The sequence below is a fragment of the Sceloporus occidentalis genome, unplaced genomic scaffold, assembly GCF_023333645.1.
Source record: "Sceloporus occidentalis isolate IW3139 unplaced genomic scaffold, rSceOcc1.0.p SCAF_3, whole genome shotgun sequence".
NCBI lineage: Eukaryota > Metazoa > Chordata > Lepidosauria > Squamata > Phrynosomatidae > Sceloporus > Sceloporus occidentalis.
The window spans coordinates 216,334,429-216,354,154 of NW_028316983.1; the positions used below are offsets into that span (position 1 = coordinate 216,334,429).

At 40.5% G+C, this 19,726-nt stretch overlaps 1 protein-coding gene across 2 annotated transcripts in view; it reads right to left on the reverse strand.

Moving 5' to 3' along the window:
- The window catches only part of LOC149317484 (type 2 phosphatidylinositol 4,5-bisphosphate 4-phosphatase), a 43,373-nt gene extending 27,547 nt beyond the window's left edge, over positions 1–15,826 (reverse strand). Inside the window, exon 1 of one of the 2 annotated variants that reach the window (XM_089517599.1) lies at positions 15,491–15,826. In XM_089517599.1, the coding sequence (XP_089373725.1) occupies positions 15,491–15,605 (115 nt within the window). In that variant the 5' untranslated portion in view covers positions 15,606–15,826. The remainder of the gene's footprint in view (positions 1–15,490) is intronic. The other variant, XM_089517600.1, reaches the window with a different exon arrangement.
- Between the last annotated feature and the right edge of the window lie 3,900 nt (positions 15,827–19,726).

A 19,726-nucleotide genomic window follows, 5' to 3' on the forward strand; every position in this document is an offset into this window, starting at 1 on the left:
TCTCTCTCTTGTCACTTTCCAGGCAAGCCTGAGCTTGTGTAAAACATTGTTCATTTGATCTATTACCACAAATGAGAGGAATCCTGATCACCTTACGTGCACTAGAGACAAGAGCAGCATTTGTCTTAGCTGACCTAGACAGATTGTGAACTGGGCAGAAGGTCAAGCCAAGCTTAAAGAAACCTTGGGGCAACAATCTTCATTCTAATATACACATTTTGGAAGGGCTCCAGCATCAAATGAACAACACTTCAAAGAAGACTTTGTTGAAAGAAACAAGGAAATAGAAATTATATCTTTTTAAAGAAAATAAAGACTTCCAGTGACCTGACTATAAAGCTTGGTTCGTATTTCATGTATAAGACAATTCTTACTGGCAGCTATGAGAAAGCGGAGGTGATTATTTTATTCCAGTTTTCTAGCTGTTACCAGTAAAACTTACTTTTACAAGCCACAAGGTCCTCCAACATCCTTGGAGTAATAAAGTTTGATTCATCTTACTGGCATTAATGTTTATAGAAATTTATAGCTGCTTCTCTACATCAATCAGCCATTCAAAATAAGGAGAAGAGGGGAATAACTAGGTCACGCAAGAAGGAAAATAGAACCTACCTCTACTGTTTATCTCACATTCTGTAAGTTATGCATTTTTTGCTTGGTCAGGAATACATACACAAAGGTTGAAAAATATATACAAAGTTCTCTCCTCACTCCCAAAAAAAACCAAAATAAAATCATACAAGACAGGCTGTATAAAATATATATTCTCTTCTCTTAACGCATATTCAGATGAAGCAAGAGTACCACCAAGAATACTATTTTAAAATTCAAAGAATAGCTGATGAGATTTTGCTTCCTCAGTCAGCTGGACCTACAAACGTTACTGAGATTTCTTTGGCAAGAATATGTACTGTTTGTTTGTTTTTACTTAGGTTCTCTAAGATAATAAGTGAATGTAATGAATACATTTCCAACTTTGGGACAAGAAAAGGCCAAAACAAGGTTGCTATCACTTCTCAATGGGACACAGATCTTTCAGTTTCAAACTAACCCTGCACCAAATACACATCTAGCTCCTTTGAGATATTTCCTTTCACTTCTAAAGAAAAAGCACAAGGAGTATGTACTTGGCTTAAATGGGAATTTTGCCACTATAGCATATGCACTGCGTATTGAGGGAAAACTAATCTGTCTTTCTGACCCATGAGAATGCCCACTTTTCCACTAAAAAATGAAGGCTTGGCCATGATATTGAACTGAGCCACTGACAGCTCTTCCACACTCCAGAAACTGACATGGCTCCATCCTGTGGAATCTTGGGATTTGTAGTTTGGTGAGATATTCTGCCTGGTCTGTCAGAGAGGTCTGGTGCCTCACCAAACTACAAACCCCAGCATTCTGTAGGATAGAGCCTCGTTAGTCAAAGTGGTGCCAAACTGCTTTATTTAAGAAGACCAGATTTTTAGCAGTGACCCAGAGGACCTTCTCATCAGCCGCTCCCAGGCTCTGGAACGACCTGTCGGATGAGATCCGCCATATTACCACCTTGGAAGCCTTTTAAAAGGCTATTAAGATGGATCTCTTCTGGCAGGCCTTTCCAGACTAGGTTAGATCCATTAGACTTACCTCCCCCCTCTAATGATACCTCTATTGTTCTGATATCAAAATTGATTGATACCATCCCCCCATTTCTTGTGCTAATCTGCCCGAAATTTTAGTGTATTCCTATTGGACAGTTTTAAATTTGGATGTTTAATCTCTTTTCATAGGTTGATCACTGTTTTTATGATGGGGGGAGGCTTGGTGTTTGGGGATTTTTAAATTGTAATTTTTAATTGTTTGATGTTTTAATTATACTGTTGGGATCCACTTTGATTCCTTTGTGAAAAAGCGGAATATAAATAAATTATTATTATTATTATTATTATTATTATTATTATTATTATTTCTGTAGTGTGGATACACCCTGAGTCACATGATGATGGAGGCTTCCACATTTCTCTTTATCATGGAACCATACAAGTTCCACCAAATAAAGTATCTACTGTGCAGGTTAGTTTTGTTTCTGCTCAAGAAATACCTAGAGTACAGATGTGGGGAACATATCTTCTTGATGTTCTTGGAGTTCAACTCACATCATCCCAAGCCAGCACAGCCAATGGTGAAAGATGACTGAATTTACAGTTCAACAACATCTGTTCCCTAGCTCTGCTGTGGTGTTTACCTTTTGCAAAGAGAAAGGGGGGATGAGGAGCTAAGAGGCAACTCATGTAATAACAAAATAGTTTGTTCTGAGAAAGAAGAGCCCCAACAAAATTGCCAGTTTTTGGAACTAGTTATCTGGGAGGAACTTACCTTGCTTGACTCTAAACAGAGGAAGTCTGAGTCACGATCACAGGACTCACTTGACAGGCTCTCCTCCTCAATTCCTGCCATACTGCCAGCTTTTGTTTGGAGAACCAAAACAAATGAGTAAGGAAACTCAGCTGTTTTTAGCTATACTTCACCTCCAGTTAATAACACTGAAGTTGCCACTAAATTGTGTTGAAACGACACCCCTCTAATTACTTGTGAATACATAATGAAAGCTAGTATAGCAGAGACAGGTACAGATTGAAAAGCCACAATACTAGCTAGTCAATGGCTATTCTCCGCCATGTCGTCTTTGGGTAGCCCCACAGGCAGGATAGGACCTGCACTGCAAAAACAAAAAAAACCCAAAAGACACAGTTTGAAAAGCTAGTCTTGTAGCTGCCACTGTTCAAAACTCACAGCAAGCAGTGGTGCAAGAGTGATTTGAGATATTTTAATGTGTTTAATTAATTTATTTATATTGTAATACTGTACTGTTTGGCATTGCATTGCTATAATTTTAATAATTTAATGGTGGAATTAAATTAAGGAAAAGGGGATACACCCTGATAGGCACTCTTCTACAGAAATTATTCAAGAGTGTGTGCCTTACTCATCCAAGAGGTGTTATAAGAGCAAGAGAACTAACACTAGCTTTTCATCTGAGAAATTTCTGCGTGGTGCTATGCAGCTACTCCATAGTCCCTTTCTTTTTACAGTACAAGTTGCTATGTGATGGGCAGGAGAACCCTAAGAAGAAGGAGAAGGGTTTTATACCAATACACAGAACCCAGTTAAGTTATAACTTCTTTGAAAGGGTACTCTAGATTTCTGTTCTTTCTTCATATTTACCATATGTTTTACTGTGCTCCCTGGGCTTGACCCATCCCTGTAATTTGCCACTCCATAATGCTTCCAGGATCAGTTAATCTGCAGACATCTCCCGATAAAAGCCACAACTAAACCCAGAAATGGACTTCCAGTTTTGCTATATATATTTTTCTGATTTCATACATTTTCTGGATGAGAGCCATGTATGATCAAACTTGGCCCCTGAACCCATCCAGCTGCATATCCTTAGAATACTTTTTTGCACCCCAGGCAAACACAAGCTTATAAAGTAATCAGCCACCAGCTTGGAGCAAACATGCAGGAGTAATCAGCTTATCAATACAAGATTGTCTTTCTTATCCCCCAACAACAGCTTTGTGAATAGGCACCATTAATAAAATTATTAGTGTCTGCATTTACAGTATTTTAGTACCTTTCGGCTTCGCTGTGTGCAATTCCTTACCACCATTTAATAATAATAATAATAATAATAATAATTTATTTCTATACCGCTATTCCAAAGATCACAGCAGTGCACAACAAGTAAACAAAAACACTCTTGTGCACATTTGTGCATATACATACTTGCAACTCAGCAGAATGCCTCATACATCTGATGAAATGGACTTAAATCCAAGAAAATGTATGCCATAATAAATTGGTTGGTCTTCAAGGTCTTACAAACCTTTGTTGTTTTTGCTGCAACAGACCAACTTGGCTATGCTTCCAGAAAGTGTTCAAATATGTGAAGTTGAAGACTTTCGTGGCCAGTATTCATAGTTTTTTGTGAGTTTTTCGAGCTATGTGGCCATGTTCTAGAAGAGTTTCTTCCTGAATCATCTGAACAACATCCAATTCACTATGGAAAAAGAAAAGGAAGGAACACTGCCATTTTTGGATGTCCTAGTCATCCGCAAACTGAACCAACATTTGAGTCGCACAGTATACCAAAAACCCACACATACAGGCAGATACCTGCACAAGGACTCCAACCTTCACCCAGGACAAAAAAGAAGCACAATCGAAACATTGGTAGACTGGGCAAAACGCATCTGTGAACCCCACTTCTTGGAAGATGAACTGAAGCACCTGGACTGGGCTCTACAGGCTAATGGTTATTCCAGCGCAGACATCAAAAGGGCTGCCAGGCCCAGGAAAACCCAGAGAAGTGAAGACAAGCAGCCACCAAAAGAAAAGGTATTTTTACCATACATCAAAGGAGTCACAGACAGAATAGGCAAACTGGTGAGGAAACACAACCTTCAAATGGTTTACAAACCTACGAAGAAAATCCAATAAATCTTCGCTCAGCCAAGGACCAGAGAGACCCTCTCACAGCCGCAGGAGTTTACTGCATACCATGCAACTGCGGACAAGTCTACATAGGGACCACCAAACGCAGTGTGCAAACAAGAATCAAGGAACACGAGAGACACTGCAGACTGGGCCAGCCAGAAACATCAGCAGTAGCAGAACATGCCACAAACCATCCTGGGCATAAAATACTGTTTCAAAACACTGAAATTCTGGACCATGCCAACCACTACCATGTCAGGATGCACAGGGAAGCCATTGAAATCTACAAACATCTGGATAATTTCAACCGGAAAGAAGAAACCCTTAAAGTGAACAAAATTTGGCTACCAGTCCTGAGGAATAGCAGAATAAGGACTCAGCAAATCCAAATAGGAAACCACTCAGAGTCAGGGGCTTTCCCAGCAGATAATGATTACCAATTAGCAGACACTAATCCTCTTTTGCATTAGCCTCCCAACCTGAGTCCTGCCATCAGCACAGAACAATACACATGCAAATCACTCCTGCATTCCCAGGCTCACACAGTATACATATATACCCACTTTTTCCAGGCAAGCATTCTCTGAAGATGTCAGCCACAGATGCTGGTGAAATGTCAGGAAGAAACTCTTCTAGAACATGGCCACATAGCCTGAAAACCCCACAAAAAACTGTTCAAATATGGTCATCATGGCCAAGAGGATGTGGCTACAGCATAGCTTTTTGTCTTTGTAAACAAACTTTTGCAGATATTAAGTTCATGGACATCAAATTTAAATACTCCAAAATAACCCTGCTCTGTGTTTTGAATTCTCATTTGCCAGGGCCATGTACACTAAGAGATAAAATACACAATTAAACTGAACTTTTCCCTACTAAGTTGGCAGATAAAAGGTTTTAAGCAAAAGGTGAATTCCCACTTAAAACAAATGGCAAGTGTGCCAATTCTCAGTCTGCAGTTTACCTATGCACACACAGAAATTAGCAGTAACAAAACCAAACTGCCATTGATTAGGTGAATTCTCAACATAGTCTGAATGTTCTAGTAGGAGAGAATCAAAGGGGATGGGAGTGGAACCAGGATGTCATAAATTCTGATCTCATTTCGATGAAGAAAGAATATGTGGCAATTTTAATACCACCACACTAAAGGTACTAGATTCCATCTGATATTGTAAGCTAAACAGGGTTATCCCTGGCTAGTACATGGATAGAAGGCCACCAACAAAAGCCAGGTGCTGTAGGCAATATTTCACGAGAAAGAACTGGCAAAACCACGTCTAAGTAATCCTTCCTAAGAAAACCTTACGAAATTCATGGGGTTGCCATAAATCAACAGGCACAAAATCACACATGCCTAAATCCAAAATCCATAAGCAATAATACCTAAAATAGTACAGTATAAATGACCCTTCTTCAAACTTTGTATTCCTTTACAATTCACTACATTCTAGCTGGGGATGATGACAGCAATAGTACAACGCACTTGGTTGTGGGTTGACTGATAAAAGCAAAACATGGTAGTACAAAACTGACGCTGCTGCTTTTTTTGCAGTTAATTACCACCACCAGTCTATTATTATTTATTATTTTATTATTATTTATTTATAGACCACCTTTCCCCCAGTAAGGGACCCAAGGCAGCACATCACCATACCTACTGCTGATTTCCTCATGATGTACACATGGATGCTCAGCTAAGGAAGACACATTGCCATTAAGGAGTTCTCAGCTTGAACAAAATTCGCATGCAAATTAGCCTTTTTGAATGATAAGGCAAAAGTCCTTCAGCTTGAAATGTGATGTCAGACAGACAAAGGTTAGCTTCTATATGCCAGCTTCAAACCACTTCCATTATAGTAAGTAGGAAGCTCATTATCAAGACACATACCAGGCTTCTGCAATCAAGGCCACAAGAAAGCAGTTACTGCTCAAAATAGTCTGATATGACTACGGAGAAATCACAGGCCTGTTAAAAATGCTGCAATATGTCAGAATTGAATTTCAATCTAGGGCGGGGGGATTGCTCACCTATTTTTACAGAACTGGTCCTCAGTATAATGTGTTCTGAAGATTCTGTTTTATTCACAGAGAACAGAAGCTATGGGGCAAGAGCTTTATATTAACAGATTGGATAACAAGTCTATGGAGCCCTGTTTAGCATGGCAGAACTCGTTCCTAGTGTCTGTCTATCAAGCCCACTTGGGTTTGCTCCCAGAATTGTACATAAATCAAGTCAAACATTAAAAAGAATCACATGAAGAAATGAAACACTGAGTGTGCCCCGTCCCCACCACGCGTCTCCAAAGAGATTACATAGGAACAAGCTTTAATTATTATTGTGTGATGCAGGGGTGACAAACCTATGGCCCTCCAAATGTTGTTGTGCTGTGTATCCTACCAGTGCAGCCAACACAACTAATGGTCAAGGACGGTGGGATTGGAAGATTACAACATTAAAGAGTCAAAGGATCTGTCACCGCTGGATATGGGAGCATGGACGTGGGATATACAGTTCAAATATCTGCTCAGCTTGAAGTTTTCTGGGTGAACTTACTATAGGCTAGCTGTCTTCGACTCTAATGTCTGTGTACAGAGCTCACCTTACCAAATGAGTCTCCCACTTCCACCTTCCTGTTGCAGTCCCGCATGCCTTTCAGAAACCTAATCCTGACAGCTGGGGTGCCTGGAATGTGATACAGGAAACTGAACCAGGAAAGGGGAAATCGTAGAGTAGTTAAATTGATCTCCCCTCACACTAGACTTATCTCTCTCTCCCCCTGACACACACAAACACACACAAATTGAAACCCTTCTCTTACTTACAGAGGGCTCTTTTGAATCCAAGCCATACCCTCTCAGCTTTACATAAATGACAGCACTGTTGGAAGGACAACATGGTATAACCCAATGGTTCCCATCCGAGGGTGACCTTATGTCCTCCTTTTCCAGGATACAGCTTACATTTCAACCTTCTGTCCAGGCAGAATTTCAAAATGTCCTCCTTTTTGAGCGTGACTAAGAAACATGAATTTCTATTTCTATTAGTGTTTTTAGCTTTTATTTTGTAACACCCTCCATTTTTCTTGAATGTCCTACATTTTATGGTGCCTTATCCTCCTTTGCATCTAGTCACCTTGTGCCATCCTGAACTGTTTGCATACAAGATACAAATGATACAAATGATGTGACAGACCCAAAGTTTCAAAAGAACTGGCTAATTGTAACTAGTTACATGCTAATTAATCCCCTCCATGAAGCTTAAAATGTTAATGAATTGCATTAATTATAATTTAGGAATAACTATCTGAATGTATGTCCCCCAACCCAACAGTTCCTGTTGTTGTGTGCCTCCAAGCCCTTTTTGACTTATGGCAACCCTAAGGTGAAAACACTCTCTCAGCCATCAGAGGATGGCAATGATAGTTCCTTATGTCTGCTCTATACGCATCAACATATCAACATAGGATATGGTGTCTGGAAAAGTGTCTTCAAGGATGAACACGTAAATGCTCTGTTTCAAAGACTTGTGGGAATTCACATACTCCGATTTATACATACAAAGTTTCACCTTTCCCATTTAAGGCAATGAGAAAGTCTCTTCCTGCACTACACAACATTACAGCTCTGAATAACTCATACATTCACTAGATCAGCATGTTGCTTTTAGTGACAGATGTTTTTCTGCCCCAGGAGTCTTGTCATCACTGCCTCTAAGTGACTATATCACATTTCATTCATTAGATCTATACCATTCCCTCATATTTTGCACATGCTCTTACCAATTTTGTACTTTGCATTTCTTAGTTTTTATTAAAAGATTAAATCCATTTGGAACTCAGTTTTCCAAGAAAATAGCACTTTAAAATCCTGAGTTTTTAAAATATGTGCTTTCGAGTTAAGATGAAGTCTCACTATTTGTTATTGCTTTGAGATAAAGTAAGAAAAGATCTGACCTATTTTTATCAGAATTTGACTGACAAATGACTAAGGGCATGATCCAGCCAAAGTTAAGCACTTTTTAAGGCCCACTGACTTCAATGGGAAAGATAGGAGGCCATGCTTATCTCAGTCTCACTGAGACTAATGAATTTTAAGACATGCTTAACTTTCGGCTGGATCACACTGCAAATATTAACTTGCCAAATGTGTAACTCTAAACAATTATGTGGCATAACAAGCACAAGATGGCTTTGATCATCTTCATCTTGTAAAATCTGTAGATTACTATGATACTCCACAAGGTTTTCCTTTGGACCTAATATTTGCCATCAGGATCCTTAAAACGTGACTATAGTTATTTTAACACATGCATGGCAGGATTAATCCAAAAGTTTAAAAAAACCTGCTGGGTTTTCCCCTTTGTTTTATATTTTGTAGCTCCACAAGCTTTGAAATGTCTATCATTATTTACTCCTGGTATACATAAGCAAGAAGACTTTCCTTTTCAGCTTGTGGTAATAAAATGCTCTGCCCAGTACCTAACTACCAAGCCCTGCTTTAGTTATCTCAAGGCTATAGACATAGACCAAGGAGCTATGATCAGCAAGTTATGGATTGTTATCTACAGTACTTTGTTTTTCTATTGCGTGCAATAAGATCCAGGAGAGTTACAGGATATGAGGAATTATTTTTTAAAAGGTATAACAGGGGGGAAAGTATACATGTTATGTGAGCATTTTTTTAAAACCTGGGTTGTATCATCTCTTGGAGCTCCATAATAATTTACTGTATATCCTCCTACCTCAGGCATTTTTGAGAATAAGTTATACAAGTGCCACAAAGTAGCAGACAAGCAAGGTTTAATGTTTCCTATCACTGTTAACTTTTAAAAAAATAAAATGGGCAAGGGGGGGAGCAGAGACAAGGGACTGGATTCTGCAGTGGTTCCTCGATCAAAGTTTGAAAGCCACTGGCCTATAGAAAAACACAACAAAATCCAAAATCCACAAGCAGTGATACCGCTTTTTGCCGACTCCAAAGCATGAAATGCATTATGCAAGCTTTCAAAGTTTCACTGGCTTCTTCATTAGACAACATACTGTTACATCTGAAAATACTTTTTGGTGCTGTATAGGCAAAGCTTCCCAAATTGTAGTACAATAAAAGAGTTTCACCTTTGTAGGAGCTAGAAAACCCCAAAGCATTAAGTCTCAGTCCTTTGTTTTCCTCTTGTTTAGAACTCCCCTGCTGCAGCTAAATTTGGTATCTTGAAATCTAGGTAAAAATATCCAAGGGTAGCTATGATTTTAGAGACACAGGCTTAAATTCTGTCTGGGGAGTTGTCAATTAAGATGGTTCTGAACTACAATTTGGGATTACAATTCCTACCTATGCAGCATGTAAAAAGTTCTTCCAAATGTAAGAGTGCAGAGACTCTTTAAAAAATTCAATGTTCTCTGCCAAAGAAAGAAGTAGATAGCTTTGCACAGGACAGGGACAATAAAAGTTATTTTCTGTTGCTAGTGGGAGTTGAAATTTTATTTTATTGCTCTTTATCTCTAGTTCTCACATGGCCAATAATAGATGTGGCCTCTGCCTGCATTGAAATCCTTCAACATCATCTTAACTGACAACTTGGATGGAATATAGCAGGCCTTTGACTCTCACATCATTACTATTTTCTCCTGTATGATTTTTAACATCTTTGCCTGATGAAGAAGCCAGTGAAGCTTTGGAACTGGCCCTTCAAAAAGGATTCTCTGCTTGCGGATTTGGGGTTTTGTTGTATTTTGCTGCACTCCCAACATGTCTACCCATGAATATTTTTATCCTAAAGAGAGTAATTGTCTTTTTAACAGCACAAACCTATGCATGTTTATTCCAAAATAAATCCCACAAAGTGTTTGATGAGACTAAACAGTACATTTAAGATTGTAATTACAGTTGTAGATTAACATGTGTTAGGTAACAAAGAGATTAGCCATTTAACCTATCTCATTGTTCAGAAAATAAAGGACACAGCAACTATCAATTTAATTTAAATCAAGAACGTAACTACAGTATAACTAAACACCTATTATTTATCAACATCTCAAACAACAAATAACCTAGATTTAAAATCAAACTGTCATGCTTATCACAATAACTGGATTTACCTTTCCAGTCTTACCTAACCTGACCTCTAATTAAAACAGAAGTATCACTGTTTTTAAGACCTTGTGTTTATTCAAAATTATAATTGAACTGTTTCAAGTTTGCTTCACAACTTCAAAACACATATACATACAACACTATTCAAACATGAATCTAAATATAGAGAGCAACATGATCCTTCTTGCTTGCTTGCTTTCAAAACTCACAGTATCTGTTATTAACAGAAAGCAGCAATAAGTACAGTAGGAAACAGAATCAGAGGCCTAGAACTACCAGGTGTTGATCCAAGAAACCAGTAATATACCAAAATAGGAGATTTTCAGATATTGTTGAACTCAGTTTCCATCAGCCTTAGACAGCATGGCTAATGGTGAGAGCTAGTGGTAGCTGGAGTTGAACAACATTTGAACAGATATGTGTTGCCCATCCAATGCATACTCTTAATCTGGAATCAAGGCCAATAAATACAACAAAACTTTGGGTGCATCTACACTGTAGAAATAAAGCACATTGACACCACTTTAACTGCCACGTAGCTCCAATCTACAGAATCCTGAGATTTGTAGTTTTATGAGGCACCAGCACTCTTTGGCAGAGAAGGCTAAAGGCCTCATAAAACTACAAATCCAAGGATTCTATAGGATAAAGCTATAGCATTTAAAGTGGTGTCAAAGTGTATTATTCCTACAGTGTAGGAGCCCTCTGTAGCTACAGATTCAACCCTTCATTTTGAATGAGAATACACAGGATTTTGCTGTAAACCACAATTCTTTCCTATCACCTCAAGATTTCATCATAGTCAGGGATGCAACTAGCTGTCATGTTGGCAGTTTCAGCAACTGAGGCCTGACCTACAATTTTTCCACACCTACCCTTCCTGATCACTTAAGCATACAGAAAAACAAAATACAATACAAATGCCATGTCTCAGGGGTGTCAGAACTGTTTTTCATGAGCAGATCCAGTGAAACATATGAAGCATTAACAACAACATGACAAAAGACTCCCGTGGCACTTAGTAACTAACCAAATTATTACAGTAAAATAGTTTCATTGAACTACGGCCCACGTCCTCATAGCCTATGCCATAATAAATCTGTCAGTCTTCAAAATGCAAAAAGACTTTGATGTTTTTGTCTCAGAAGGAGATTCTGCCAGCCATGATCTTTACACTTAGCAATGGAAACAAGCACTTCCAGGTCAGATGGCATAACTTCCAGGGAGGCTTAAATCTCCATTTATTTCTCTTAGACACCAAACACAACTCTCCTCTGTAGACATCCACTGTCATCTTGCACTCAGCATGCTTTAGAAATTAGATTAACCATTTCATATATCTCATGGTTCAAGAAACAGATGCCATAGCAGCTAGAAACTTAAATCAAGAACAATACATAACTTTTTAACTACAGACATCCTCTGTATCCATGGATTCAACCATCCACGGCTTGAAAATATTTTTAAAATGGAGTAGTCTCAGTTATTTGACATAAACGGGCGGGCTGATAGTCTGATAGCCAAAAATGTTGGATAATCCGGAGGGTCCAAGAAAAGCCTTGAAATCACTATGAATTGCAAACGTATTGAAGTTTTATTGCAGTAACAGTAAAAGTAACGTTGCAGTAACGTTATAGGAATAACATTGTAATGTATAAACAGTCCTCTGAAAATGTAAAGAAATCACTGAGCAGCGACATTGGATAATCCAGAATGTTGGATAATCGAAGGTTGGATAATCGAGACTCTACTGTATATAAATTCCAAAAAGCAAACCTTGATTTTACAATTTTATACAAGGGACACCCTTTTATTATGCCATTGTATTAAATGGGACTTGAGCATCCATGGGTTTTGATATCCATGGGAGTTCCCAGAACCAAACTTCAGCAGATATCAAGGGCCCACTATACATAACTATTTTTTCTTGACAATTCAAACAACAAATCACCTAGATTTAAAATCAACCCACCCTGCTTCTTGCAATGACTGGATTTATCTTTCTAAGCTTCACTTAACCTAACCTCTAATTAAAACAGAAGGAGCTCTGTTTTAAGCACTTTTTAAAGACCATTCTACTATTGTAAGGCACTCTATTAAATGGTACAATAATATCAAAAATCCACAAAATGGATAACTTTACGGGGTCAGCCAAAAGGCACAAAATGCCTGTTGCAAGCTTTCATAGAATCTTAGAGTTGGAAGAGACCGCAGAACCATCCAGTCCAACCCCCTGCCATGCAGGAAATCTCAAAGCATCCCTGACAGATGGCCATCCAGCCTCTGTTTAAAGACCTCTAAGGAAGGAGACTCCACTATTCTCCGAAGGATTTTGTTCCACTGTTGAACAGCCCTTACTGTCAGGATGTTCCTCCTAATGTTGAGGTGGAATCTCTTTTTCCTGCAGCTTGCATCCATTGCTCTGCATTCTAATCTCTGAAGCAGCAGAAAACAAACTAGCCCCCTCCTCAATATGACACCCCTTCAAGTTTTTAAACAGGGCTATCATATCACCCCTTAACCTTCTCTTTTCCAGGCTAAACATCCCCAGCTCCCTAAGTCGTTCCTTAGGGCATGGTTTCCAGATCCTTCACCATTTTAGTCCCCCTCCTTTGGACACGCTCCAGTTTCTCAATGTCCTTTTTGAATTGTGGTGCCCAAAACTGGACACAGTATTCCAGGTGAGGCCTGACCAGAGCAGAATAGAGTGGCACTATTACTTCCCTTGATCTAGACACTATGCTTTCGAAGCTCTGCTGGCTTCTTTATCAGGCAAAAGTGTTAAAAATCATACAGGAGAGGAGGAAAAATTGACAAAATTTTAAGTCACAAGCTTGGATTGTGTCAAAATGCAGCTGTTCTCAGTTCAGGTGGGTGTGTGATTTCTCCTGTACGATTCTGAACACTTTTGCCTGACAAAGAAGCTGGCAAAGCTTCAAATGCTTGCCACGGGTTATTTTGTGCATTGTGATGGGCCCCTAAATTTCAATGATTTTAGAACTCCTTCATTTTCTACTTGCTATCACTCAATAGAGCCAGTAAGGCATAGTGGTTGAGCACTGGACTGTGATTCTGGAGATCGGGGTTCAGTTCCCTACTCTCCCATAGAAACTGATTGGGTAACCTTGGGCAAGTCACACTTTCTCAGCCTCAGGGGAAGGCAATGGCAAACCTTCTCTGAAGAAATATGCCAAGAAAAAAAACCATTATATCTTCATCTTAAGGTCACCATAAGTCAGAAACGAGTTAAAGGCACACAACAAACATGGCCCACAGGACTGGATATGTTTTCTTGGACAGCTGCCTTGAATCCCATTTTGGGTGAAAACTGAGATATAAGATATAAATATCTTAAAAGAAAAGAAAAAGAAAAAAGGAAAGGACGAGAAAAGGTGTCGTTTCCCCCCCCCCTTCTTTTTCCTTCTGACTGGCTCAGTACAAAAGTAGGCCTTCTTTTTCCATCCTCCTCTGCAAAAGATGAAACCCAATTGGTGACCCTTGGGTAAGTCACACTTTCTCAGCCTCAGGGGAAGGCCATGGCAACCCTCCAATGAAGAAATTTGCCAAGAAACCCCATGATAGGGCCGCCTAAAGGACTTGGAAGGCACACAACAACAACAAGTGCATACACACACACATCAAAGCCTTTTACTCAAGGGTGGCACTCTTGGCCTTTCCCTCCATCCCTCAGGAGAGACCTTCACCTGATTCAGCAGCACTGAGGGAGGGCAGGGAAGCCATGGGGGCTGAAAGGCTGTGGGGAGGTCATCCTGCAAGGACATGGGAGTCCACCTAAGAGCCCAACCCACTCCTGCCCCCCAAGGAGAAGCCTGTGAAAGAGAGAAACCCTGCACCCCTCCATCCAGGACCTCTTCATACCCTTATGGCTCTGGTGGGGGAAACAAGAAAGGGAGAGCCACCCAGTACCACCCCATCCCACCCAGCCCTGGCTTCAAAGCTCTACAATGGAAGAAGGAAACCATATACAGGCTACACACCCACACATACACAGGGTGGCCAGATGTTCTCTTACTGCAAAGGAGGACAAGCCCCTGCAAAATGGAGGACCTTCCAAGAAAAAAAGGGACAGGAGCAAAGAAAAGCTTTAAAAAAACCATTCCTAGAAATGTCAATCCATGCTTCTTTGGTCATGCTCAAAATGGAGGACCTTCCAGGAAGGAGGGGGGGAGACAGAGGACAGGAGGAAAGAAAAGCTTTAAAAAAAACACACTCCTAGAAATGTGAATCCCTGCTTCTTTGGAGGGCCATCCAGAAAAGAAAAAAACTTAGGACAGAACCAAATTAAAGCTAAAAGAAGAACGCCACTCCCATCTGTGTCAATCTATGCTTCTTTAATCGTCCTCAAAATAGAGGATTTTGAAGAAAAGCTTTTTGTAAAAAAAACCCCACACCTATCAATGTCCATCCATGCTTCTTTAGACATGCACAAAGTGGAGGACCTTCCAGAAAAATAGAGGACATTAAAGCTTTTTAAAATAACCCAATCCTAGAAATGTCAATGCATGCTTCTTTAGTCATGCTCAAAATGGAGGACCTTCCAGGAAAAAAATAGAGGACAGTCCCAAAGAAAAGCTTTAAAAGAAACCCCACTCCTAGAAATGTCCATGCATGCTTCTTTAGCCATGCACAAAATGAAGGACCTTTTGCAACGCCTCCTGGGCAGAAGGTGGGAATGGAGGACATGTCCGGGGAAAGGAGGACCAGGCCTGGCCACCCTACACACACACACACACACGAGGTACTCCATCTTCTCTTCTTCCCCAGCCAGCCAGCCCAAGTTGGCAAAGGATGGGCCAGAAGAGGGCTTGCAAAAAAACTGATCCTAATAGTGGAGCAAGGAGCTGATGGCCCTTGGAAGAGAAATCAAAAAGGGAGGCAAGGCAAGGGGGGGTCTTACCTCTGGGGCTGCTGTCTGGGAAATACGGCGGGGCTGTGGGGGTCACGTTGCCAGAGCTGGGGGCTGAGAGCAATGGGGAGCGTTCATCCACCCCATCATCCGCAGCAGCAGCCATGGCCACTGCAGCAGCAAAGTCAGCAAGGCAAGGGCTGCTGGTGCTGCTGCTGCAAAAGGCAAAGAAGGAGCCAGGGCTTCTTGCAGCAGCAGCAGCTGCTGCGTGTGTATGGTGTGTGTGTGTCACAAGGCAAGGGAAGAAGGGAGAGGGAAAGGGCTGTGGGGGTTGGAAAAGCTGGCCCAGGCTTGCTATTTCCTTTTCCCTCTCTCTTTTCCCAAGGTTACAAGTTAAATCAATGGGAAAGGGGCGGGACTCCATGGAATCGCTTCCTGCTCCCTGGGAAAAAAAAGTTGGAGGTGGGGGGATGATGGGATTGCCTGATTTATTATTGATGCATGCATGGGCTTGGTCCCAGCAGGCGACCCTTGGGGTTTAGGGTTGCAGCTCTGCAACTCGCTGGGAAAAGGAAACTTTTTTCATTTTGAATGAAAGGGACTTCCAATCAATCAGGCAGAAATTATTATAGTCTGTGTTTGTGTGTGTATCCATCTTTTAAAACATATATGTATATATATGTGTGTGTGTGTTTTAAAAAGATGGATAGCACAAACACACACACATATACATCTTTTAAAACATAATAGTAATTGCTGCTTGACTGATTGGAAACCTCTTATTACCAATCAATTATTACCATTCAATCAGGCAGCAGTTATTATTGTGTTAAAAGATGTGTTATTATGTTAAAAGATGGATATATATATATATATATATATCTTTTAAAACAACAACAATAATAATTGCAGCCTAATTGATTGTTAATAATTGATTGGTAATAAGAGGTTTCCAATCAATCAAGCAGCAATTATTATTATGATTTAAAAGATGGATATATATGGGAGTGGGTGTGTATCCATCTTTTCTCCATCAATCATATATATCTCCATCATCTCCATCCATCATATACTGTATGTATGTGTCCATCTTTTAAAACAACAAAAATAATAATTGCTGCCTGATTGATTGGTAATAATTGAATGATAATAATTGCTGCTTGAATGACTGATTGATGAATTATATAGTCAGAGTGACTAGGATCCAAAACACACAGCGGAAGCAATCCAGTTTGAGACTGCTTTAACTGCTCTGGCTCACTCCTAGGGAATCCTGGAAATTGTAGTTTATTGTAGCACCAGATATTTTTGACTAAGGAGAGGCCTGCAGCCGCCCCTTTTAGTGCCAAATCAAGGCTGCAGCAACCACATGCCATGGCCCCAATCTTGCCTTTCCGTAGCGCAAAAAGGAGCTGCAAAAAGTGGCTCATTTCTGCACAGTGGAAAGGGGGCTGTAAACGCCGCTAGTGCAGCTTTCGGTGCTTCTTTGGTGTTGCGTCATCTAGACGGAGCACTGTGACATCACACACCTTGTGGTGTGGCACATGGCATCACACTGGCCTGGAGCAGGCTGTGAGTTGTATGGGCGCCACACCCCAATTCTGCCCCCAGGCCAGCCTTAATGGCCGGTCTACAGCCTGAGAAGGCTAAGTGTCTCACAAAACTACAGTTCCCAGAATTCCCTAGCACTGAGCCAGGGCAGTTAAAGTGATCTCAAACTGTGTATCTGAATTTTGGGAATGCCATGTTCATTTAGCTTTCAGAGGCGATTATGAATCTTTAATCCATTGTTTTTTTTAAAAAAATTGTGAGTTTTTCGGGCTATGTGGCCATGTTCTAGAAGAGTTTCTTCCTGACATTTTGCCAGCATCTATGGCTGGCATCTTCAGAGAATGCTTGCCTGGAAAGGAGTCTGGCTGCCACGCTTTGAACCAGTTGAAGCTTCCGGACTTGGTACAAAGGTAGCCCCACGTAGAGTGCATTACAGAAATCTAAAAGAGAGATTATCAGTGCATGTACCACTGCTTCAAGGTCCTTTTGGTCCAGGTAAAGGAGCAGTTGGCATATCAATCAAAGCTGGTACCGAGCACTCCTGGCCATCACATCTACTTGAAATGACAACTGTGGAGATGGATCCAGGAGTACTCCCAAACTGCGAACTTTGTCCTTTAGGGGAAGTGTGACCCCGCCCAAGACTGGTTGACAAATCTCCGTCCCTGGACTTAGGGTACCTATTGCAAGTACCTCTGTTTTCTCTGGATTCAACTGGAGTTTGCTTTCCCTCATCCAGCCCATTACCGACTCAAGGCAGGCATCCAGAGGAGAGATACCATTCTTAGTCACTGCAACAGTCGGAGACATAGAGAAATAGATTCGGGTGTCATCAGCGTACTGATAACACAGCACTCCATGTCTCCGGATGATCTCTCCCAGCGGCTTCGTGTAAATGTTAAACAGCATGGGGGACAGAATAGCGCCCTGAGGGACACCAGATGTCAACTCTCTCTTAGAAGAGCAGTTGTCCCCCAGCATCACCATCTGGAATCTGCCCAAGAGGTGGGACTGGAGCCACTGGAGTGCAATGCCCCCAATACCAATGCCCCCCAATACCTAACTCCCTCAGGTGTTTCAGAAGGATACCGTAGTCTATGGTATTGAAAACCGCTGAAATGTCCAAAGCCACTGGTATTGAAATAAATTATTTATAATTATGATGCCAAGCAAAACAGTTAGCTGTTTTTATCCTTATAATTTTAAAAGCAACTAGAGACTTTCCTGTTTTGCAGACACAACTAAATGGAATTTTGTGCTACAAGCCACAGACTGGGTAACAAAACATATTTTCCTCCTGTCTCCTCAGCCCTCACAACAAACCAAGAAGCACATTACAAACCTATGATATTCCTTTGCTATCATTTAGTGCAGTGCTTCTCAATTATTTTCTGTCATGCCCCCCCTAGGAAGAAGAAAACATTTCGCGCCCCCCCCGCGACTGTAAATAGTATCATTTGTCTATAAAATGCCCCCCTTTACAGAGCCTCGCACCCCCCTTTACGGAGCCTCGCACCCCCCCTGGGGGGCCTGCCCCACTATTTGAGAAGCACTGATTTAGTGAGACCACATTCTGATAACTATAAAAGTAATGTGAAAAGTTACGGTTATACAACAAGCTCTGGAATAGCGTTATCCTTCATGAAATTACTAATATAGACTCAGGGGCAATGGCAATGGCAAACCTCTGAGCAAATCTTGCCAAGAAAACCCCATGATCGGTTCACCTTACAGTCACCATAAGTTGGAAATTACTTGAAGGCACAACAACAATATACACTAGTTACATCTTTGTTACTGGGGGCAGAGTAATTAATTACAAATGGCTAGTTATTTGTAACTAGTTACTCACACATAGTGGAAAGTGGCCCATACACTCCCTAGATAAGAAGATGGTCAAATCCACCTAGTTTTGTAAGAAATTTTGTAAGAAAGTATTGCACATTCATTCTGCAATATTTTCTTAATGCATCCACTGGAATGCTTCCATAAGACTTCTGTAACTACTTCTCCTAGGCTAGACTGTAGTCATATAGCAAGAGATCTTAAGAAATAGAGAGGAAGCTCATCTTTCTAAGATACAGACTGGAAGAGTCTTGAAACCGTGGTGGGTGGGGGATGAGACAAGCATAGGCAAAGCAAAGATGGAAGGAGAAGAGGAATATCTGAATAATCCATTTGCCTCTAATCTGAACTCAAACAGCAGAGCTTTAAAGAATTCTGGCTGTCTGGTTATCAGTCAAGAGAAGCTATATATTGTGAGTTGATTCCATTGTTGAATAGTAATTAAGAGATAACTACTCAGATACCAACTTTGTCTTTGAGGAAGGCTCATTTAACTCATGAAAATTCTTCCTCCTTGTGAAAAGGATTAAAAAGATTGGCAGAAGTAGGATTTTTTTTCTGCAAGCAGTGGGGGTTTTAAAGGATTATTAGCATTTTTCTAGGGCAAGGAATGAAGTTTGGGCAAAGGAGTACCACACCTGCATTTTTCTTACTGTTGTAACACTTGATGTGTATGTATATATGTGTGTGTGAGAGAGAGAGTGAGTGAAAGAGAGTGGGAGTATATTCAGAATTGTTACTGTTATCTCTCAGGGTGCATCTATAGTTGTTCCTTATGTATTAATTGTTTTGTAATGTTGTTATAAAACAAATAAAATTAATTACAAAAAATAATGCAGTTTGGTAATACATTACATAAGTGCTATAGCTGCATGCTTTGGAATCCTGAGA